Source organism: Mustelus asterias, chromosome 17, assembly GCF_964213995.1.
Source record: "Mustelus asterias chromosome 17, sMusAst1.hap1.1, whole genome shotgun sequence".
NCBI classification, from domain to species: Eukaryota; Metazoa; Chordata; class Chondrichthyes; order Carcharhiniformes; family Triakidae; genus Mustelus; species Mustelus asterias.
The window spans coordinates 23921849-23947408 of NC_135817.1; the positions used below are offsets into that span (position 1 = coordinate 23921849).

The 25560-nt window shown below is 42.4% G+C and overlaps 1 protein-coding gene across 1 annotated transcript in view; it reads right to left on the reverse strand.

Moving 5' to 3' along the window:
- The window catches only part of grpr (gastrin-releasing peptide receptor), a 79525-nt gene extending 56058 nt beyond the window's left edge, over positions 1–23467 (reverse strand). The window contains exon 1 of the mRNA XM_078231963.1: positions 22851–23467. Within this exon, the coding sequence (XP_078088089.1) occupies positions 22851–23311 (461 nt within the window). The 5' untranslated portion in view covers positions 23312–23467. The remainder of the gene's footprint in view (positions 1–22850) is intronic.
- Between the last annotated feature and the right edge of the window lie 2093 nt (positions 23468–25560).

Below are 25560 nucleotides of genomic sequence, written 5' to 3' on the forward strand. Positions count from 1 at the left end.
TTAAAGTGAAAACTAGAAGTGGGCAGCAAAGGAGTCTGGGAAGGGTTTTTATTTTAACTTTAAAAGTCAGTTACCTGGGTGGTTCCCCCTCAGTAGTAGTTTTTTTTTCTCTCGGGCCCCTAGCCCTATAAATTGGTGCAGAGGAGATACCCGATCCTCTACACTGGTAGAGGATCCCACCCTTCCATCCTCCTCTAACCTAATTTTAAGTGTGGGGAAGTTTTTTGTTTTCTTTTTTTCTTGCTGGTAATGGCTTCAGGGATGGCAGTTCAGGCAGTATGCTGCATCTCCTGTGGGATGTATGTGGTGAGGAAATCCAGTAGTGTTTCAGGAGATTTTAGTTGTAAGAAGTGCATTAGATTGCAGCTTCTGGAGGAGCGTGTAAAGGAGCTGGAGGGGGAGGTAGAGGAACTCCGCATAATTCGGGAGGCGGAGGTGGAAGTTGATAGGAGTTATAGAGAAATAGTAACTCCTAGAAATGAGGCTTGGGTCAATGCCAGGAGGAGGGGTAAGAAGCAATCGGGAAGACAATCCCCTGGGGCGGTTCCCCTCCATAATAGGTTTTCGGTGCTGGAGGCTACAGTTGAGGAGGAATCAACTGAGCATAGAGAGCAGATCTCTGGGGGTGAGCCGAGTGAGAAAGCTCAGGTGGTTAGGGGCTGTAAAAGACTGGGCCTTGTGATTGGGGACTCCACAATTAAGGGGACAGATAGGAGGGTCGGAACTAAAGGTAGGGACTCAGGGTTGGTGTGTTGCCTACCAGGGGCTGGGGTCCGGGATGTGTCTGACAGGGTATTCAGGACTCTTAGGGGGGAGGGAGATAAACCACAAGTTATTGTACATGTGGGGACACACGACATAGGGAGGATAGGGGAAGGGGATATTAGGCAGGGATTTATGGAGTTGGGGTGGAAACTAAAGGCCAAGACTGACAGAGTGGTTATCTCTGGACTCTTGCCTGTACCACGGGATAGTTTAGAGAGGAATAGGGAGAGGGAAGGTTTGAATTCATGGCTGAGGGGATGGTGCAGGAGGGAGGGGTTCAGGTACTTAAGCAATTGGGGCTCGTACTGGGGAAGGTGTGACCTCTATGAGAAGGATGGTCTACACCTTAATCAGAAGGGGACCAATATCCTGGGGGGTAAATTTGCTAAGGCCATGCAGGGAGGTTTAAACTGATTCGGGGGGGGGGAGGGATCCTGAGTAGTGGGGCTGAAAGTGAGGGATGCATGGATGGGGACTGCAATGCACGGCATTGCAGAGGTGGGGTGGAGCAGGGTTTGAAATGTGTATACTTCAATGCCAGGAGTATTCGCAATAAAGTGGGTGAACTTGCAGCGTGGATCAGTACCTGGGACTTCGATGTTGTGGCTATTTCAGAGACATGGATAGAGCAGGGGCAGGAATGGATGCTGCAGGTCCCGGGGTTCAAATGTTTTAGTCGAAGTAGGGAAGGAGGTAGAAGAGGGGGAGGGGTAGCATTATTGGTCAGAGATTGTATCACAGTGTCAGAGAGGAGGTTTGATGAGGACTTATCTGTTGAGGTAGTATGGGCGGAGATTAGAAATAGGAGAGGAGAGGTCACCCTGTTGGGAGTCTTTTATAGACCTCCTAAAAGTTCTAGAGAGGTTGAGGAAAGGATTGCGGAGTCAATCCTGCTTAGGAGTGAAAGTAATAGGGCAATTGTTATGGGGGATTTTAACTTGACTAATATTGACTGGAATTGTTATAGCTCTAGCTCGTTAGAGGGGTCAGTTTTTGTTCAAAGCGTGCAGGAAGGTTTTTTGACTCAGTATGTAGACAGGCCAACTAGAGGTGAGGCTATATTGGATCTGGTGCTGGGAAATGAGCCAGACCAGGTGCTAGACTTGGAAGTTGGTGTGCATTTTGGTGATAGTGACCACAATTCGGTTACGTTCACCTTAGTGATGGAAAGGGATAGGCATGAACCTCGGGCCAGTGGTTTTAGCTGGGGGAAGGGTAATTATGAGGCTATTAGGAGAGAATTAGGAAACATAGGTTGGACTAGGAGATTACAGGGACTGGGAACGTCCGACATGTGGAGTTTTTTCAAGGAGCAGCTACTGCGAGTCTGTGATAGGTATGTCCCTGTCAGGCAAGGAGGAATTGGTAGGGCTAGGGAACCGTGGTGCACCAAAAAAGTTTCTTTGTTGGTTAAAAAGAAAAAGGAGGCTTATGTTCGGATGAGACGTGAGCACTCGGGTAGTGCACTAGAAAGCTTTAGATTGGCTAAGAGGGAGTTGAAGAGCGAGCTTAGAAGGGCTAAAAGGGGACATGAGAAGACTTTGGCGGATAGGGTTAAAGTGAATCCTAAGGCGTTCTATAGGTATGTCAAGAACAGAAGGTTGGTTAGGGCAAGTTTAGGGCCAGTTATAGATGGCAGAGGGAAGTTATGTGTGGAACCGGAGGAGATTGGTGAAGCATTGAACCAATATTTCTCTTCGGTGTTCACGCAAGGGGACATGAATATAGCTGAGGAGGACACTGGGTTGCAAGGGAGTAGAATAGACAGTATTACAGTTGATAAGGAGGATGTGCAGGATATTCTGGAGGGTCTGAAAATAGATAAATCCCCTGGTCCGGATGGGATTTATCCAAGGATTCTCTGGGAGGCAAGAGAAGTGATTGCAGAGCCTCTGGCTCTGATCTTCAGGTCGTCGTTGGCCTCTGGTATAGTACCAGAAGATTGGAGGTTAGCGAATGTTGTCCCATTGTTTAAGAAGGGGAACAGAGACTTCCCCGGGAATTATAGACCGGTGAGTCTCACTTCTGTTGTCGGCAAGATGTTGGAAAAAATTATAAGGGATAGGATTTATAGTTATTTGGAGAGTAATGAATTGATAGGTGATAGTCAGCATGGTTTTGTGGCAGGTAGGTCGTGCCTTACTAACCTTATTGAGTTTTTTGAGAAAGTGACCAAGGAGGTGGATGGGGGCAAGGCAGTGGACGTGGTATATATGGATTTTAGTAAGGCGTTTGATAAGGTTCACCATAGTAGGCTTCTGCAGAAAATGCAGATGTATGGGATTGGGGGTGATCTAGGAAATTGGATCAGGAATTGGCTAGCGGATAGGAAACAGAGGGTGGTGGTTGATAGTAAATATTCATCATGGAGTGCGGTTACAAGTGGTGTACCTCAGGGATCTGTTTTGGGGCCACTGCTGTTTGTAATATTTATTAATGATCTGGATGAGGGTATAGTTGGGTGGATTAGCAAATTTGCTGATGACACCAAAGTCGGTGGTGTGGTAGACAGTGAGGAAGGGTGTCGTAGTTTGCAGGAAGACTTAGACAGGTTGCAAAGTTGGGCCGAGAGGTGGCGGATGGAGTTTAATGCGGAGAAGTGTGAGGTAATTCACTTTGGTAGGAATAACAGATGTGTTGAGTATAGGGCTAACGGGAGGACTTTGAATAGTGTGGAGGAGCAGAGGGATCTAGGTGTATGTGTGCATAGATCCCTGAAAGTTGGGAATCAAGTAGATAAGGTTGTTAAGAAGGCATATGGTGTCTTGGCGTTTATTGGTAGGGGGATTGAATTTAGGAGTCGTAGTGTTATGTTGCAACTGTACACAACTCTGGTGCGGCCGCACTTGGAGTACTGTGTGCAGTTCTGGTCCCCACATTACAGGAAGGATGTGGAGGCTTTGGAGAGGGTGCAGAGGAGGTTTACCAGGATGTTGCCTGGTATGGAGGGGAGATCCTATGAGGAGAGGCTGAGGGATTTGGGATTGTTTTCGCTGGAAAGGCGGCGGCTAAGAGGGGATCTTATTGAAACATATAAGATGATTAGAGGTTTAGATAGGGTGGATAGTGATAGCCTTTTTCCTCTGATGGAGAAATCCAGCACGAGGGGGCATGGCTTTAAATTGAGGGGGGGTAGTTATAGAACCGATGTCAGGGGTAGGTTCTTTACCCAGAGGGTGGTGAGGGATTGGAATGCCCTGCCAGCATCAGTAGTAAATGCGCCTAGTTTGGGGGCGTTTAAGAGATCCGTAGATAGGTTCATGGACGAAAAGAAATTGGTTTAGGTTGGAGGGTCACAGTTTTTTTTTAACTGGTCGGTGCAACATCGTGGGCCGAAGGGCCTGTTCTGCGCTGTAATGTTCTATGTTCTATGGTCTGCCCCTCGCCCGTTACGATTCCTGGTGCCAGATGGGATGGGAAAATTCATTCCAAAAAATGTCTGGCAGCATCTGTGGAGAGAGAGAGAATAGAGCCAATGGTTCGAGTCAGGGTGACCCTTTGTCAGAACTGTGACGAAGGGTCATCCAGACTCGAAATGTTGCCTTTATTCTCTCTCTCTCTCCACAGATGCTGTCAGACCTGCTGAGTTTCTCCAACAAAGGCAGAATTGTTGGCATTCCCACTCAAAGCACGAATCCAAATTTCATCTTTTCAACACAGAGCAAGTTGTGCGCTAGATCTGCCATCTCTGATGTGTACTCTGAGGGCTCATGTACATATGAGATGGGAAAATCAAGCATCCCCTGCAGCATGTTTTCCATTGCTGTCCAAGTCAGCACTTTATAAAGGATTCTGCTGTGCATTGATGTGTTGCTGAAGCCACTGTAATAAGAGGTTCTCTACAGGGTTAATGATGCACTGATGTTACTACTGAAACAGCAATTAAATAGTCAGAGGAGGATGGTATCTGTATGTGAAATTTGTATTAAAGTACTGCACACTTATCACATATTCGCAAGAAAGCAATCTTCTGATCCCTGCAAGATTGATGTGGCTGAAACACTGATTAACCTATTAAAACACTATAGCAATAAATGCATTGACCCACTCATGAAGCATTGATCAAACCACTTAACTGGAATTAACATGTACAATGGATAAGTCTAGCTGTGACAGAGATGCAATAATGTGCAAAGAAAAGTCTGTTTTAGGGACCCAGATCATTCTTTGCTAGCTTCCTCAGGCTATAAGTCTGCATCATTATAATCAGTAAGGGAATCGAGAGTTACGGGGATAAGGCAGGAAAGTGGAGTTGAGGATTATCAGATCAGTCATGATCAATGATGAAGCAGGCTCGATGAGTTGAATAGTCCACTTCTGCTCCTACATCTTATGGGCTTCACATTGGTCGTTTAAGGGAATGTCAGGACAGGAAACAGAAGAAAACAGAGATGTTCAAACTAGCATTGAACATTCAATGAATATACCCCAAAACCTGTCTGATCTTCAGTAACATGCATAAGCAAACATTGAAAAGTGTGAAGCAGCTCCTCACATGGAGGAAGACATTTTTGTGAACACTGGTCAGAATGATCAGGCAGGCAGATGCAGGCATAATCATAAGTAAGCAATAAAGGTTACTGTGGACAGAGAATATCCATGATTCCATTAGAGAGCTGAAATTGGCAATATATATGGCCAAATAGATTTATAAAGGCAACTATTCAAGCCACATGTTCCAAATAAAGCATCATGCTAACCAGTAAAAGCACCGTGAAACATAGAAACATAGAGAATAGAAGCAGGCTTGGGCCATTTGGTCTCTCAAGCTGGCTCTGCAATTTAACATGATCAAGGTCACGCTCCAGTGCTCCCACCTCATACCCTTTGATGCCTTTACGGTTTAGAAATCATCTGCATTTCCTTCTTAAATATATTCAATGACTTGGCCTCCACAGCCTTCTGTGATAGAGAATTCATGATGTGGAGATGCCGGCGTTGGACTGGGGTAAACAGAGTAAGAAGTCTCACAACACCAGGTTAAAGTACAACAGGTTTATTTGGTCCAACAGGTTTATTTGGCTACCAAATAAACCTGTTGGATTTTAACCTGGTGTTGTGAGACTTCTTACATAGAGAATTCCACAGGGTTATCACTCTGAGTGAAGACATTTCTCCCTATCTCAGTGCTAAATGACAAACCCTGTATTGTGAGACTGTGGCCTCTTGTTCTAGAACCCCATCTAGAGGAAACAACATCCCTGCATCCTGTCTGTCCAGCTCTGTCAGAATTTTATACATTTCAATTAGATCCCCTCTCAATTCCAGTGAATATAGGCCCAATCGATACAATCTGTCCTTACACAACGGGTGGCACACTGGTTAGCACTGCTGCCTCGCAGTGCCAGAGGCCCAGGTTCAATCACAATCCTGGGTGACTGTGTGGAGGTTGCATGTTCTCCCCGTGTCTGCATGGGTTTCCTTCGGGTGCTCTGGTTTCTTACCACAGTCCAAAGATGTGCAAGTTAGACTGATTGGCCTTTCTAAATTGCCACTTAGTGTCCTAAGATGTGTAGGTTGGGGGGAATTAGCAGGATGAATATGTGAGGATACAGGGGTGGGGTCTGGGTAAGATGTTCTGTCAGAGAGTCGGTGCAGACTTAATGTGTCAAATGGCCTCGTTCTGCACTGTAGGGATTCTATGAATCCTGCCATCCCAGGAATCAATGGTGAAGTATCAGAGTAAATCATAAATGGAAAAGGTGTCAGGCTTGGCTTAGCGGTAACATTTTAATTTCCGAGTTAGCAAGTCCTGGGTTTAAGCCCTACTCAGAGGCTGGAGCACATAATCTCAGCTAGCTGAGAAGGGTGCTGACTTTCTGATGGGACTTTAAGCCAGGTGGATGCAAAAGATATTGTAGCAGGCACAGTTCTGTTTCAACTAACACATTTATTTAATTGCTGTTGGTGATACCTTACTGTTTGACAATTGACTGACATTTCTTGCATGCCAACATTTGACTGCTGATAACAAAATACTTTAAAGTTAATTTCTGACATCCTATGTTCTTAAAGAGTCTATATAAATGTAAATTATTTATTTCCTTCCCTTGATTGAAACATATAAGATGCGATGGGGTATTGACCGAGGGTGGATGTGGAGGGGTGTTTCCACTTGTGGGAGAATCTGGAACTAAGGGTCACTGTTTAAAAATAAGGGGCCGGCCATTTAAAATGGAGATGATTGTTTCGCTCAGAGTATCTGAGTGTTTAGAACTCTATTCCAGAAAAGGTGATGGAAGCAGAGTCTTTGAATATTTTTAAGGCAGAGGTGGATTGATTTTTGGTAAGTTAGGGGTGATAGGTTATCAGGTGTAGGCAGGATGCAGATTTGAGGTTACTATCAGATCAGCCATGATCTTATTAAATGGCAGAACAGGCTCGAGGGGCTAAATGGCTTACTTCAGCTCCTTGTTCATATGTTTGGATGTTTGTATTATAAGTTCAGAATGGTTCAGGTCATTAAGGAATATTGCTTTCATTCATTGAAACTCTGTCACTCTTTTGAGATGGTAGGCAGCCCATGCTGGTGATGCAGCAGCTGCCTTGTTTCATCACTGGAACTATTTCCCATCGTGGCAGTGATGGACTTTGTCATGGGGATTTCTCTGGACGTCTACCCTGAGAGTCTAGATGAGCCCCAACGCATAGCAGTGGCCATGGTTTTGAGGTGGAGTGGTTGCAGCTGAGGGAATGTTTGTTTCCATGGCTACTCTGGCAGGAAGAAGAGAGTCTGGGGTTTCATCAACCACTATCAAAAGAAGTTTAAAAAAATGTTCGTGATGAAAGCCTTTGTTCTCCTTAGAAAAATTGAATTTTCCATAATTACACAAGAAGAGTAGTGTCACGAACACATCCTATAAACTATTACCCACATGCTTTCATGACATTGGAATAATTATCATGCATATTCCACTGCTGGTATTATGTGCAGGTACACGTAAGTGCCTATATCCAGACAGGACGAGATGTTCTGTATCATGGAGGTGACAGCGCAAGACAAAAATCTGTATCATACTTTGTGCAGTGACAGAGTCAGTTTTCAGCATTTTAATCCAGTGGCATACCTCCACACAACCCCATTGGTAGATGCTTCTTCAGCCAACTAAGTTCCATGCTTTGCAATTCCCTCCTTGAACACCTCTACCTCTCTCTCCCCTTTAAAATCTGCCTCGTTGATCAATTTATTCAACCCCCACAATATTTCCTTTGGCTCGGTATCCATTTGTCTGATTATGCATCCGTGAAATGATTTAGGATGTTTTCTGTGTTATAAATCCGACACAAGTTGCCAATCGTAACAAGCTAACTCAGAAATGTCTTCCGTTGGTGTCCAAAAGGTGGACAATCTGGCATATAGATTCAGCGCCCTGGTGTTTCTCTGCCACCTCTGAACAACTCGTGGAGTGTTAATCTTAAAGTCTTACAACAGCAGTCTCTGTGCTGAGATACAACCTTCCTGTTCACTGATGCTATGTGATAGCCAACTCCCTGGATAAAGGTGATATTAATTCCTGCCTTCTGTGCCTTCCGATCTCTAAACCACATATCCCTGTTCCTTGTCCAGCTTCTCCTGCAAGACATCTGTTGGTTTAGTTTTGGATGTTGTTCTCATGTTATCACACATGCAAAAAACATGCTTATCATGGACATCACTAGCTATGTGGCAGCCGGGCTTCCTGATGCAATCTGTTAACGCTCTCACACGAGACATTATTATGCACCATACATGCAGTGTCATATGTGGATAGAACAGAATAGTTAGAATTGTTTTCCTTGACAAAGAGAAAATTAAAGAGAGATTTAACAGAGTTGTTCAAAATTCTAAGGGATTTTGGTAAGAGTAAATAGTAACTATTTCCAGTGGCAGAATGCTAGACAGCCAAAGGACATCGATTTAAGAACATTGGCAAAAGAACCAGAGTAGAGATGAAGAGATTTTTGTGAGCTGTAATGACTTGGAATGAACTATGCTGAAGCAGGTATATTGGTAACTTTTAATGACAATTGGCTAAATACTTGAAAGGGAAACAATGCAGGACTTTGGAGAAAGTATGGGAGAGTGGGGCTTTTCAAAGAACTGGCAAAGGCATGATGGAACAATCATCTCCTGTGCTGTCTGGTTCTATAATACTATGATTCCATGTCTGGGAAATGTTCTAAGGCACTGTTAGTGATTATCCTGAGAACTGCATTTGTAGGCTACACAGCTTCTGCAAGAGAGGAATTTTGAGAAAACAGTGGAACAAACACTCGGTTAATGCAAACTTCATAAATTCCTCCATGTTAGCATATACATGGGATAAAATTGACACCTGGAGAGTGATTTGTCTCCTGTAATGCTTTTGAAAAATAATCTGTAGTGATAGCCTTTGCTAAACTGATAATAAAGCTACAATTAATCAACTCTTTACAAGGAAACATGCTCATATTGATTTGTCTTAAAATGGAAAGGTAGAAGAAAGATTAATTCAGTTGACGTATCTAATCTGTTCAAATGAATGTTACTGATGACTAATGATTGCATCTAAAGATTAGTGTGGGCAGTATACTTAGTCTGTAACCCACCTTCTATACTAGATTAATCAGCAGCACAAAACAACAGAAAATCGAAACAGAAAATCGCTTACATCTTACACCTTCATGAATAAATGAACAATACAAGAAATTTGGCTATTTCGCTAATGCATTGACATTTTAAAGCAAATGTTAAAAACTTACAACATTATTTTCATCAAAACATTATTCACATGAAACATTATTCTGTGATCCTGCATTGCTATGATACAGCATATACAGAAAAATCAACTGATTACTTTTTATCACATATTTGTCTTCAAAGCAGTGAGGCTGAAGGCAATAAGTAACAAAATGATATAGGTAATCAGAAACGGCCGTCACGGTTGTACACATAATTTAATTTCATTCCATTGAAATATTGGGATTTTGTAGGGTTCTATTGGTAAGATTGATGTACAGTGACTTGTACTAAACTGTATTGAATTACTTAGAATTATAAAAATATTAACACACTGAAACAGACCTTTAAGCCCAACCAGTTTGTGTTGGTGCTTATTCACCACATGATTCACCTTGTTCCCATAGCCCATTATACCTCTTTCATATCAACATCCATTTAACTTATTCTTAAATGTGAACACAACTTGACTCCAATCATTAATTCTGGTAGTGTATTCCACAGCCTCACAAGTCTCTCTGTAAAAATATGTTTCTCTTGCTCACGGTCCTAAATCTCTTACATCTATTTATTTTTTAAATCTATGTTTCCTTGCTCTAGACCCCACAATCGCCAAAAGCTGTCCCGTGCTTTCCTAATATTAAACACCGCGATAAAGACACTTATTAATCTCTTCTGTTTTAATGAAAACTGTCCTAGTTTTTCAATTTGTATTTCATAGAATCATAAAATAGCACAGCGTGAAGGAAGACCACTTGGCCCATCAAGTCTGTGCCACTTTTTTTTGAAGAGCATTCCAGTTACACTTGATTCCCCAACTCTCTCCTTGTATCCCCTGAATTTCCCCTTTTCAATTATTTATCCAATTCCCTTTTGAAGGCTACTACTCAATTGGTACCCACCACATCATGCAGGCAGTGCATTCTAAATCCTGATAACTCATTGTGTAAAAATGTTTTTCCTCATGCCACCTCTGGTTCATTTGCCAATCAATTTAAATCTGTACTCTCTAGTAATCAATTCTTCAATTTCTCTTCATCTACTGTATCTTAACACCTTTATCAAATCTCCTCGTAGCCCTGAGAATTCATATCAGGCAACATTCTAATGAATTTGTAACTGCTCTATTGCTACAATATTCTTTCTATAGTTTGGAACTGGAAAATACACAGTACTGCAAATATAATCTCATTATGAATTATATAGATCCACCATTACATTTTGGCTTTAATATTCTAAACCTCTTGCCCTTAAACTATGATTTCCATTAGCATTCTTAAACCTTATCCATTTCAGATGCTGCTTTTAATATCTGGTGAATGTGAAACCCCAGGTCCCTCTGCTCTTCCATATCATACTCTTTCCCCGTTCAGAGTATAATTATTTTTCTAACAAATGTGCCACCTCACATTTACTGACATTGAATGTTATCTGCCACTTTCGTGACCATCCATCATTTTAGCAACATTACCTTTGGTCCTCGGAATTATTTACTGCGCCTAGTGTTTAATGAATTAAATTGAGGCAGCCTGAGAACAGAACTCTGTAGGACACTGCAGCTCATTTCTATTTCACAAGCCCCCTAATTCCCATTCTCCCTTTTATCATTTCCAAACAGATTTTAATCCAATTTGCTAGCCTTTCCTAATTTCATACCCTTTATCTTCTCTAATGGTATCCTGTCTGGTATCTTGTCAAAGGTTTTCGGAAATTCAATATGTACTACTTTATTTCCCCGTCCATCTCCTCAATGAATTTTATCTGGTTAAGCATAATCTTCCATGTTGCATTCACCTTGGAACATCAAATAACTTTGAGAGTAAACAAAAGAATATGCATTTATACAACACATCTCGTTGCCTCGGGATGTTCCAAAACTCTTTACAGCCAATGAAATGCTTCTGATGTGCACCACTTTCATAAGGAATCATAGCAGTCAATTTGATCAGCGCAGGAACATTTGTCTTCGTGTATTTCGTGAGAACTGCCATCCATTCTTCTGAAGAACAAAGCAAGATAAAAGTTCGATATTGTTCTCTCCTGGTGTATTCCTGTACAATCATGCTCATCAGGAAATATATGGGGCTTGGGATCATACCGTGCAATATTCACCCACATATGTATGAAATTGCCTCTTCCACTAATTTACGAGAATCAGTTAAAATATTTCCACTAAAGCAAGCAATGGGAAATGTAACATTTGTTGAGATGATACTTCTCACATGTCATGGTTGTTTTAATATAACAGATTTTAAATCTCATGTTTGGATTTGCCTAGCATAGTATGCTGTACAGTGGTTTAACTGCATGGAAAACATGTTTGTATATATTCAGAAATGAAAACAAATGGATATTTTGCATAGTATTGTCCAATGGCGATTGGCTGACGGCTGCAATCGGCATTCCACAAACTTCAAAGTGTGTGTAGCGCAGTGTGCCAGGGGTCATTGAATTATCTATTTGTAATTTTATATTTTACCAGTGGCAAGGTACATGATCTGTGCTTAACAACTGTGAGCGAGTAACTGCATTATATTCAGCAAAGGGCTCACATTTTGTCATGACGCACAAAATAAAAATTCAAGATTCAAACAGTTTATTAATATTAGCTGAAATAAATGAATCTGTTATCACCTTCAGCTCATAACTCTTTTTCAGGTAATACATGCATTTTTTTCCTGCAATTATGCCAAAGGCAAACTGTGTCAGGATTATGAGGCAGTGAGATGTCGACTATGAAATCCATACAGATGATTTTGAGTAAGAGAGAAGGATTTATCTGATTTATAATCACACTTACTTTTTGATCAAGGAGTCTTCAAGATAAATGCTCTCTTGCTATCTATCACTACATGGTAATGGTAGATAACAAGATGTAAGCTAATCCCAATGCCATTTTACTTTATTTATTCTTAGGATGTGGGGATGGTGGTGCCTGCATTGATTGTCCATCCCTCATTGACCTTAGGAGGCTAGTGGTAGGTCTTCTTCTTGAACTGCTGCAGTCCATGTGGTGAAGGTGTTCCCCCAATGCTGTTAGGCAGGGAGTTTAAGATTCTGACCCAGCAATGATGAACAATGATATATTTTTAAATCAGGATGGTGTGTGCGTTGAATTATCATTTGGAGATAATGGCATTACCATGCATATGCTATCCTTGTCCTTCTAGGTGTCAGAGATCATGGATTTGGGAGGTGCTGCCCAGAAAGTCTTGCTGCAGTGCATTTTGTGGATGGTACACACTGCTGACACAAAGTGCTAGCGGTGGAGTGAATGAATGTTTAAGTTGCTGGATGGAGGTGCCAATCAAGTGGGATGATTTGTTCTGGGTTATAGATTTCATAGATTTTATTTTCATAGAATCCTACAGTGCAAAAGAAGGCCATTCGGCCCATCGAGTTCACACCAATCACAATCCCACTCAGACACTATCCCTGTAATCCCATGCATTTACCCTAGCTAGTTCCCTTGACACTAAAGGGAAATTTAGAATGGCCAATCCACCTAACCCGCACATCTTTGGACTGTGAGAGGAAACCGGAGCACCCTGAGGAAACCCACACAGACACAGAATGTGCAGACTCCACACAGACAACCACCCAAGCTGGGAATCGAACCCGGGTCTCTGGCCCTGTGAGGCAGCAGTGCTAACCACTGTGCTACCTTGACTTTTATTGCAGTTGCGCACATCCAAGTGCCTCTGACTTATGGCTTGCACATGGTAGAGGGGTATTATGAAATTAGGAGATGACCTAATTGACATAAAATTGCCATAGAATTCCCATTGTCTGTTGTGCTTAGTGCTTATAAGGTTGTATGGTTGGTCCAATTGCGTTTATAGTCAACAAAATCATCAGAGGTTTTGGGGTGGTCAGGCTTTCTCTTGTTGGAGGTAGCATTGTGTATATAAAACTTATGTGGCACGCCTGTTATTTGCCACTTATCAATCCGAAACCTGAACCTTACTAGATATACACTGCTACATTATCTGAGTTCTTGTGAATCAAACTAAACACTGTGCAATCATCACTGAACATCCCTTTTGCTGACTTTATGATGGAGGGAAGATCATTGATGAAGCAGCAGAAGATGGTTGGTTCTGGAACACTGCCCTGATGAACTACTGCAGCACTATCGTGGGGCTGAGATAATTGGCCTCCAATAGATACAACTATCTTCCTTTGAATTAGCCATGATTCAGCCACTGCAGCGTTCCCCTCCTAATTGCCATTGACTTCAATTTTGTTAAAAGTCCTTGCTTCAACAGTAAAATGCTGGCTTTATGTCAAGGGTTTTCACTCACACTTCACCTCTGGAATCCAGCCCAATATTGACGTTCAGACCAAGCTTAATGCTTGTATACTGGTATACACAAAGTTATTGTCAGCCATTGCCCCAATGCTTGCTAATTTACATCATTTCACTGGTCTCCCTAGGCCTCTAATTGAAAATTCTCATCGTACATTCAAATCACCTCATGACTTTGTTCTTCCCTACCATCTGATCCTTCTTCAGCCCTACACGCTTTCAAGAAATCTTTTCTCCAACCCTAACCTCTTGTATGGTGATCCTCCACTTCCTTTGTTCCATTGCTCATGATTGTGTTTTCAGCTAACTAATCTCTGGATTTTCTCCACATTTCTGTCATCCTTTAGGATACTCACTAAAATTACCTTTTCAACCAAGTATTTAGCCAACAGCCCTGAAATCATCTTTTTTGACTCTTAAGTCTCAACAAGTCTTAACTCTTGCCTGATTACAGTCCTGTACAGTCTACATTAACGACACTGTATAAATGCAAGTTGCTGTTTATTGTTATAGCTGTAGTGGACAATTGGCAGTATCGTGTATCGAAACCTGAAACCAGAAGTTGAAGTTTGAATGGACAGATCACAAGGCTACTGGCACTATTAACCAAAGGGGCAGATCACAACTGAACTTTTGATATCTCTGATGCCTAATAGATATTTTCCATGCAACTGAAGACATCTGCCTGATCTAACATGAGTGATCTGGTCAGGGAAATTCTTCAGGAGCTGTACTGCTGGTTCTTAGCTATATTTGGGACTTCCTGTTGGACAAAAAGGGTGCTTCCAATAGTAATGTTCTTGTATGGGTGAGCACATTGCAGTAGAATGGAAGGACTGAGACATGTTATTTGTAGCAGAATAATTCTTCATTAACAGGATTCATGAATATCTCAAACATCCAGAGTTAGCATGTAAGTTGGAGATCGGGAAGTTAAAAGTTAAGTGGTTAGAATGCCCACAAAACTGAAACCTAATATGTAGATTTTTAACCAGCATGAAGGCCACTGGCTTTATTTTGTATATATGGTTATGCAATTTTTTTGCACCTGAAGTGTAGTTAGTTATAATGCAGGAAATCTGGCAGCCAATTTGCTATAGCAATGTCCCAGAAACAGTGATGTGATAAGTGATCAGATAATCTATTTTAAGTGTTGTTTGAGGGTTAATTATTGGCCAGGACATGAGTGAAAACTCTCCTGTTCTTCTTTAAAATAGCATGGGATCTTTTACACCCACTCTGAAAGGGCAGACAGGGCCTCCCTCAGTTTAGCACCCTGTCGAAAAGGCATTACGTAACTGCTCGGTTTCAAGAGCTGCCACTACCAATCTCTGTCCCTACCCATCTATGTATTCCTCCCAACACAAATGACCTAGAACTCAGAATATTAGCTGAGGTCAGGGGTGCATCCTCGTAGTAGATAAAACTCCCATCTTCCTGAAGATACACCAGCATTTGAACGTAAGAGAAAATCCTAACATGTTAAGTTATCAGGGCTTTAAAGATAGTTAAAACAATAAAATGTGCTTATATATATGATACATGCTTTTATAAGCTCTCCACACTTTAATAAATATATTAGGATATACTTAGGATTTGCAGTAAGAATGTATTTGTTTTCTGTATGTTTTCACGAATTCTCAATGCTTGTTTGGAATTGCTTCACTCTGATTATTATTAGGAGTTGCCTATGCAGGTTTTCAATGTATCAGCCAATTTATTAATCTTTACAATGAACTGCAAAGGTCCTACCCAAATTACATTAGTATATTTACAATAAAGGAAATGGGTTGACATAATAGAAGACAGTACAGAATAGAAATAAACTTGAATTGGGCAATATATTTAAATATATCTGAAAGGGATGATGCTTGAAGGGTGATCAAGATGCAGAGTCAGTCTGGATAGAAATAAGAAATAGCAAGGAAAAGAAGTCCCTGGTGGGAGTAACCTATAGGTCCCCAAGCATTAATTCTACAGTCGGGCACCCTATGAACCTGGAAATACTGGGGGTTTGTGAGAAAGGTATGGCAATAATCATGGGTGATTTTAATATGCCTGTAGACTGGATTAACCAAATTGGCAAGGATAGCCTCGAGATCATTGAATGTATTAGAGATTGTTTCTTAGAGCAATATGTTGTGGAACCAACCAGGGAGCAGGCTATTCTGGAATTGTGTATTGAGGGAGGATTAATTAATGAGCTCATAGTTAACGACCCTCTAGTGAAGAGTAATCATTGCTTGCAAGAATTTCAAATTCAGTTTGAGGGTGAGAAACTAGAGTCCCAGACAAAGGCAATTACATATGCATGAGTACAGATTTGGCCCTACTGGACTGGACAGGAATGCTAAAAGATAGGACAGTTGATGAGCAATGGCAGATATTTAAGGAGATATTCAATTCATCCCAACTAAAATATAATTCAGAGAGGAAGAAAGATTGTTAGAAGGGGAAGAAACATCCGTGGCTAAGCAAGGAAGTTAAAGACAGCATAAAGACAAAAATGAAGGCATACCATATTGCGAAGGCCAGTGGCAGGCTGGGAGATTGGGAAAGTTTTAAAGATCAACAAATTGTTACTAAAAATAACAATGATAAATCATGAAAGAAAACTAGCACAGAATATAAAGAGGGATAGCAAACATTTCTATAAGTATGTCAAAGAGAAGAGAGTAGCCCAAGTGAATGTTGGTCCCTTTGGAAGATGTGACTCGGGAGTTAACAGTGGAGAACACGGAAATGGCGAAGACATTAAATCAGTATTTTGTCTCAGTTTTCATGGTGGAGCACACTAGTACCATCCCAATAGTAACAGGTAATGCAGAGGTAATAGAAAGGAAGGAACTTAGAATAATTGTCATCAATAGGGAAAATGTGCTGAGCAAACTATTGGGATTGAAAGCAGACAAGTCCCCATGGCCTGATGGCCTACATCCTAGGGTATTTAAGGAAATGACAGCAGAAATGGTGGATCCATTGGTTATAATATTCCAAAATTCCCTGGACGCAGGAAAGGTTCCAATGGATTAGGAAAATGCTAATATAATGCCCTTATTCAAAAGGGAGGGAGGCAGAAAGTAGGAAACTACAGATCTGTTGTTGGGAAATTGTTAGAATCCATTATGAAGGAAGTAATAACAGGACATTTGGAAAGTTTAAACACAGTCCATCAGAGTCAGCATGGTTTTGTGAAGGGTAAATCATGTTTGACTAATTTGCTAGTGTTCTTCAAAGATATAACAAGTCAAGTGGATAATGGGAATCCTGTAGATGTAGTATATCTGGACTTCCAGATAAGCTGCTGCACAAAAGGTTAATTAATACACAAGTAAGATCACATGGTTAGGGGTATTTTATTAGTTTGATTGAAAGCTGGCTAACCAACAGAGGTGGGATAAATGGTTATTTTTCAGGTTGGCAAGATGTAACTAGTGGTGTGCCACAGGGTTCAGTCATCAGGCCCTAACTAATTACAATCTATATGAATGACTTGGATGCAAGGATAGAAGGTATTATAGACAAATTTGCAGACAACATTAAGTTGTGATAAAGAAATAAGAAATTTAAAAATGGCTATGGATAGTATAGGTGAATGGGTTAAAATTTGGCAGACGGAGTTTAACGTGGATAAGTGTGAAGTTATCCATTTTGGTCAGTAAAATGGAAAGGCAACTTATTATCTGAATAAAGAAGAACTTCAGAGTGCTTTGGTGCAAAGTGATTTGGGTGTCCTTGTGCATGAATCACAGAAAAATAGTATACCAGTACAGCAAGTAATAAGGAAGGAAATGGAATTTCGGCATTTATTGCTAAAGGAATTGAGTATTGAAGTAGGGAAGTATTGCTGCAACTGTACAAAGCATTAATGAGACCACATTTAGAATATTGTGTACAGTTTTTGTCCTGACACTTGAGGAGAGATGTAGTTGCATTGGAGGTAGTTCAGAGAAGGTTCACTAGATTGATTCCAGAGGGTGGCACAGTGGCACGGTCGTTAGCACTGCTGCCTCACAGTGCCAGAGACCCGACGGGAAAATGTTATTGAACACGCGGGTATTTTGCAGGAATCCTGTGCAGTCCTGGCTGTTTGTGTTTTTTATTCCGAACCTATTTTTCAGTGTTTCATTCTGGCCTTGGGTGACTGTCTATGTGGAGTTTGCATGTTCTTCCCATGTGTGTGGATTTCCTCCGGGTGCTCCAGTTTCCTCCCACAGTCCAAAGGTGTGCAGGTTAGGGGGATTAACCATGGTAAATGCACAGGGTTACGGGAATAGGGTGGAGGAGACGTCCTGGGTAAGATGCTCTGTCGGGGAGTTGGTGCAGACCTGAGGGGCTAAATGGCCTCTCCTGTTCTGTAGGGGTTCCATGGTTCTATGAAAGGGTTATCATTTGAAGAGAGATTGAGCAGTTTAGGCTTATACTCTCTGGAGTTTAGAAGAATGAGAGATCTAATTGAGGTGTATAAGATAACAAAGAGGATTGACAAAATAAACGTAGAGGTGGTTCGTCTTGTGGGGAAATCTAGAATGCGAGATCATAGTTTTAGGATAAGGGATAGCAGATTTAAAACAGATGAGAGATTACTTCTCTCAAAGGGTAGTGAATCTGTAGAATTCACTACCCAGAGTGCAGTGGATGCTGGGACATTGAGTAAATTTAAAGAGGCGATAAACAGATTTTTAATTGGTAAGAGATTGAAGGGTTATGAAGAATGGACAGGAAAGTGGATTTGAGGCCAAGATGAGATCTGCCATGATTGTATTAAATGGGGGAGCAGGCTCCAGCAGCTGAATTGCCTACTCCTGCTCCTAGTTCATAATTATGTTCTTATAAGTGCATATGCTTCAAAATATTTGCAGCATCTAAAGTTTCCACAGCGCTTAGCCTGAGGAGCAGGGTTCAGATAAGACAAGAAGCCCTTTGTTGTATCATCAAGACCAGGTATATGCTAGTCTGAGATGGATATCTGTGAAGATATCCAACCAACCAGGCTATACTGCTGATTGTACGACGCACCAAGCTTCCTGACGAACTCCTTTTTTAATATTTGTGAAAAGTGGACGAAAAGATTGAAAATTAACTTGCACAATGGCCTCTGTCATTGGACAGAGTTATACCGCAGTCAGTGCATATCCAAAACAGTGTGAAGCTACCTGCCGGGATTAGTTTCACATGTGTTGTTTGCGTTCTCTCAGCAGTTCCTCACTGTGCGCAGTCACAGTCTTGTGCGCAATGTTGCGTGTGTGTGTCTTAATTAAATGATGCATCCCAGACCAATAAATATGTTCAAAGTAACCATCCCCTTGCCGCATGATTGTAGCTTTCGAGTTTGCATGTCGCCATCAATGGAGTGAAATCTTAGTCGGAAAGTCAGACAAAAGCAAAAGAAACATCGTTTGAAAACTGAAAAGGCTGGAAACACTCAGCAGATCAGGCTTTCTATTTCCACACAAACGCTGTCTCGCCTACTGAGTGTTTCCAGCGTTTTCTGTTTCTATTTCATGGAACTCAAACTGTGGGCACGGTCTCAGCAGTGCGAGATTCAGCTACAGAATTCAAACTGTGCAATTCACTGCACTTCAAGCTGAACTTAAATGACAAGGAGCTTGTTGCGTGCAAGCTTAAGACACACATGCAGAGCTCTCTTCATTGCGAATATCCGAATAGCATAGATGGCAGTGACACTTTTCAAACATTGTTGAGCATTGAAAAAGTACATTTGTAATGTTCCTGGCAGCTAAACGGCCCAGTGTGCATCTAAATTGAGGTGGGACCACCTACCAGAGAAAGTCTCGTGACTAGACATTTAATCCGTTGGAGAGTCAGATCATCAACTGGAGAGGGATCATTGCTTTCACGCAGATACATATATACACCTGAAACCCTTTGACACTAATGTGTAATTGAAGTGTTTCTCTGCTTAAACCAGGAATATGTATCTGTGCCATGAGGAGCTATGTCTTTATGTAACAACGTGCTAATGATGCTAATTGGTGACACGGCACACTGGCACTGCTGCCTCACAGCACCAGGGACCTGGGTTCGATCCCTGGCTTGGGTCACTGTCTGTGCGGAGTCTGCATGTTTTCCGCGTGTCTGCATGGGTTTCTTCCGGATGCTCCAGTTTCCTCCCACAGTTGGAAAGATCTACTGGTTAGGTGCATTGGCAATGCTAAATTCTCCCTCAGTGTACCCCAACAGATGCCGACAAGGGGATTTTCACAGTAACTTCATTGCAGTGAAGCCTACTTCTGATACTAATAAATAAACTTTAATTTTAATTGTTCTTTGAAAAGAAAGTGAATTCTCCAGTATATTGATTGAAGCAAAGTTATGTTTTTGCACTGTTTCGAATTAAATGTTTAGCAAATGTTGAGTTCAGAACAGACTGCATAGTTTAATCCATTAAAATCTGTCCATGATGCTTTATTTCAGCCACATGAGGAAAGGGTGGAATGTTTGGTTTGATAGCCTGTCTGTCCTTTGCAAGATATTGCGACCAAACAGGGGTGTCATTAAAGTGTCAACCAATGTGGATAAAATGAACAAGAATGGTTATCATGATTATAAATGCAGTCTTATCAACAACTGAGGAAACAACAGCTCGCGGATAGATCTTGACCTGGTGCGAGAACGGAGCAGGAACCAGCAGCCTGTTTTACATCTGTCCCATTGACTTTATTAGAAATAAGTCATTTCCCAATTACCCATTTTGGACCATTACATAAAGTCAAGATCAACCCTTTCTTATTGCATTAGGGGGCAGACAAGACTGCTTATCGCCCATCTCTAGTTGCTTTGTCAAGGTTCCTTTTCCTTGACCCTTGGCCGAATGGGGCTCCTCTGGTGATGTTCGCTTGAAAATGCCAAGATCCCCTGCCCGTGCTTACTTCTTGTACCATACTTTATTTTTTTCAGCAACTATTTAATTCCCTTTATAGTTAAAGCGCTCAGTCTCTACTTTGACCAGAGAATTATTCATGCGAATAACCTCTCCCTAAAGTCCTCCAGCCCTCCTTTATTTTTAAAGTTTATTTATTATTCGTGTCCAAGCTGAAATTTGTGCTTTTTTAACCATCTCACTGGCGATGTTAAAAGAAAATCTAATTTTCTTATCATAACCATTCAAATTTATCGACTATCACCTTACCCCTCACTTATTACGGTGGGAAGAATCTTAGCTTCTGAGATCTCACTGCTTATCTGCACTCGGCAAGATCTTAACGAATCTATACTGCACTGTTTCCATTGTGTTTACATTGTTACATGCTCAAATTATGCACAGCACTCTTAAACAATACAAGATCTCAGCTAGAACTACAACCGGAATATTGTGTCCTCAGCAAATTATTGACTCTATTGGGCAAACCGTGTATGTATATGATAAATAAAAGCAGGTGCCGCACAGGCCCTTGGGGAATACTAAAATAAAAGCAAATGACTGCGGATACTGGAATCCGAAACAAAAACAGGAAGTGCTGGAAAATCTCAGCAGGTCTGACAGCATCTGTGGCGAGAGAACAGAGCTCACGTTTCGAGTCTGGATGACTCTTCAGAACTCTGATGAAGGGTCATCCGGACTCAAACGTTGGTGTATTCTCTCTCCACAGATGCTGTCAAACCTGCTAAGATTTTCCAGCATGGTCTGCTTTTGTCCCTTGGAGAATACCATTGACTTCACCTTGCCCTGAATCTCCATTCCTGACGGATAGAACACCCTGGTAAACCTGTCCACTGCATATGGTAAGAAGTCTCACAACACCAGGTTAAAGTCCAATAGGTCTATTTGGTAGCAAAAGCCTCTAGCTTGGGCAGCAAGCGTTCCGAAAGCTAATGGCTTTTGCTACCAAATAAACCTTTTGGACTTTAACCTGGTGTTGTGAGACTCCTTACTGTGTTTACCCCAGTCCAACGCCGGCATCTCCACATCATCACTGCATATGGCTCAGTGACAGCAACCAAAACAACATGAAAACACCTGTTGGAGCTGCCGGAGCTTGAGTCAATGTAATTACATTACCTGGTAATTACACAGGCGTTTACATCAAACGCTCTCTCTCTCTCTTCAAAGCATGCATGATTTGATCCATATTTCAGCTTTGTAAAAATGTGCATTAGACTGAGCCGGTGTGATGCAGACCATTAAATCACAATAACTGATTTTGTTGGTTGGTTTTGTTGTAGCGAGGGTGGTGGTGGTAGGGGTGAGTGGCAGTCACAGCGGCTCCTGTGAACAAGCAAGTGTTGATTGAAGGAAACTTGCTGGGGAACCGGAACTGCTGCTCCATCACTCCAATGTAAGTGTCCTGCTCAATACAACACGCCTGCTTCACCTGTCCTACCATGGCAAGTTGCAAATGATGCAACGTGGAACTTTGACAAACGTTTGTAATGTAAATTGAAAGTGTGGGCAGAGAATGATTAGGTTGTTGAGCACAAGTCATGGATTCAAGTGGTTTAAACCATGACCCAGCCGCTTCTGACTACTGCACCAGCGGAATGGGAAATCTTTTCGAGCGAATTCGATTTAGTTGTACCCACGGGGTCGTTTTCCATTCAACTCTTTGAAATTTCACCACTGGCCCATTTTGAAATGAATATACAGGAGATGAATACATGATTTGAAGGGTTTCCTATTATCCCGCAAGCATAATATCACCCACCCACTGTCAGGCGGCCCAACACTCCACTCCGGGACAATACTCTCCCACACAAATACACACACTGCCTTCATTCAGACCAGAGGGGTGGGGATCTTTGAGGATCCTCTCCAACCTCCTCCAGCAAGTTTCCCAGCACCCGCCTTCCAATGCCTCTTACCTGAATGATACAACTATTCACCACAACATTTGATACAAACACTGAAGCTGGCGTGAAGTCTAAAAACTGCAGTAGTTTATTTAGTTTCACGGAACCAGCCACTGTGCCAGATTGAAACTACCTAGGGCAGAAAGTACACAGCACACGGGAGGGGGAGTTATCAGCCCTCTGAATCTGCCGAAGTACACTTTAATATTCCAAACTTGGGTGAAGGTAGGGATGAAAAGGCATCCTCAGACTGGGGAGGTAACCTACCTGTCTGCACTCAGCGCTGTCAGGGTGAAGACGGATACCCCCACCGAGGTTAACTGGATGAAGGGGATCAGTTTGCAGCCCACCTGACCGAATAGCCACTCGGTGGACACGTACTTGCTGGCATCCACCGGGGCACAGGTCAGCAGCAGGAGCAGGTCTCCCAGTGCCAGGCTGGTGATGAAGATGTTGGGCACGTTCCTCATGGATTTCACCGTGCAGAAAATCTTGATGAGCGTCACGTTGCCCACCAGCCCGACCAGAATGATGAGCCCGTAGACGGCGGGGATGGCATAGAGGAAGGGGAAGCCCTGGGCATCGGGGTCGAGTGCCAGGCTGCCGTTGAGGAGGGTCTGGTTCAACTCCAGCAACTCCCAATCCAGGTGGGAGAAGTTGTCCTCGGTCATTGTGCCATTGTGCTCCTTGGCTGGAGAATAGACAGAAGTTTTGGGAAACAAGCTCATGGGTATTGAGTTCCTCTCAACTGAGACGAGTTTCCCGGTGGCAGCAGCAGCAACTGGATGAAGCTTTTCGGTGTCTTTCGGTTCTCCCTCCCATTGTCTGCTCTCCCCTTTTTCCTGTTGTTTGCAGTGTGGCTAGGAGATTAGCCGCGGCCACATTTAAACTGGGAGCTCCCGGGCTAGCAGACGTGTGCAAAGCCTTACCGCACTCGCGTCACTTCTCGCCGTTTAAATCGGGGGTTCATGAAGGAACTTGACACGGAGAGCAGCAAAACTCATCCTCATTCACGGAGCAACCAGCCACCTACTGGAGAAATAAATCACCAGCTTGAGAAGGAGCCAGCTATTCACCCTCCCCCTCCACCTTACACACGCACATTCACTAAACTGGCAGCGTCCCAAGCTGCAGGGGAGCTTGGAGATGTGTTATTCTCCCTCCAGAATCAATATATTCTCTGGCAGTCTCTTCCTTCAATGCAGACCCTTCCCCCCCCAACCCAACACTTAAATCTTCCTTTTAATCCTAATATGTTATACCCATATGGGAGTCTGCACTGATCTATCTGAGAAATTATTGATATAGTATGTTCGGAGTAGGTTATATGTGGACAGAGGGTGGAGAATGATCTCTACATTCGAAGCAATGCCTGTCTGTCAAACCTCTCTATCGCCTTGCTTCTCTCTATCGCTGTAACCTCCTCCAGCCCCGTGACCCTCCCAGGTATCTGTGTCCAATTCTGTTCTCTTGTAACTCCCTGATTTCCTTCATTCCACTTTTGACAGTCGTGCCTTCAACTGCCTAGGTCCCTAATCTCCCGGAATTCCTAATCTTAAAATCTCCAGTTCTCTCCGCTTCTTTAAAAACAATCCTTAAAACTTATCTCTTTGGCCAAACTTTCAGTCAATGTCTCCTTATATGGCTCTAGGTCAAACTTTATTTGACAAATAATCCCGTGCAAAGCCCGTGTAAATATTACATAAAAATATCTGTGTTATTTTTGACAGATGTTGAGGGAGTGTGTGCTCCAGAGACCAGGGTGATTTGTAGAGGCCAAACTCTCCCGTTTACCTGACAGATTTATTTTACCATTCTTTATTTATTCATTTATTCATGGGATGTGGGTGTTGTTGGCTGGGTGTTGTTGGCATTTATTGCCCATCCCTAATTGCCCTTGAGAAGGTAACGTGAGCTGCCTTCTGATACCACTGCAGTCCATGTGATGCAGGTACACCCACAGTGCTCTTAAGGAGGGAGCTCCACAGTTTTGACCCAGAAACAGTAAAGAAATGGTGATATATTTCCAAGTCAGGATGATGTGTAGCCTGGAGGAGCACTTGCAGATGGTGGTATTCCCATGTGTCTACTGTTCTTGTCTTTCTAGGTGGTAGAGGTCGTGGGTTTGCAAAGTGCTGACTAAGGAGTCTTGGTGAGTTGCTGCAATGCGTCATGTAAGTGGTATAGACTGCTGCCTCCACAGCAATGGAGGGAGTGAATGTCTAAGTTGGTGGATGAGATGCCAGTCAAGCAGGCTACTTTGTCTTAGATACTGTCAAGCTTCTAAAGTGTTGTCGGAGCTGCACTCATTCGAACAAGTAGAGAATATCTCATCATGCTCCTGACTTATGACTTGTAGATGGTGAACAAGCTTTGGGGAGTTAGGAGGTGAGATACTTGCAACAGAATTCCTAGCCTCTGACCTGTTCTTGTAGGCATAGTATTTATATGGCTAGTCCAGTTCAGTTTCTGGTCAATGATAACCCCCAGGATGTTGATAGTGGGGGATTCAGCAATGGTAACAACATTGAATGCCATGGGGAGATGGTTGGATTGTCTCTTGTTGAGATGGTCATTGCCTGGCACATGTGTGGCACAAATATAATTTTACACCTATCAGCTCATTGCTACATCTAGACATGGACTGCTTCAGTATCTGAGGAGTCGCTAATGGTGCTGAACATTGTGCAATCCTCAGCGAACATCCTCCTTCTGATTTAATGATGGAGGAAGGATCATTGATGAAGTAGCTGATGATGGTTGGGCCTAGGACACCATCCTGAGGAACTCCTGCTGCGACTGGGAATCCCACGTCAGCTCCTTTCACCTTCCAACTTAATCAGGGAGGATTTGACGTGCTGTGATTGAGTGTACCACAGCCACCATGTATCCTGCCATGATGTGGCAGCCCTCACTATTCCTTTTGGGGGTCTCCAAAGGATCACATCAAACTTAGTAAGTTGGTGAGTTAAGGATA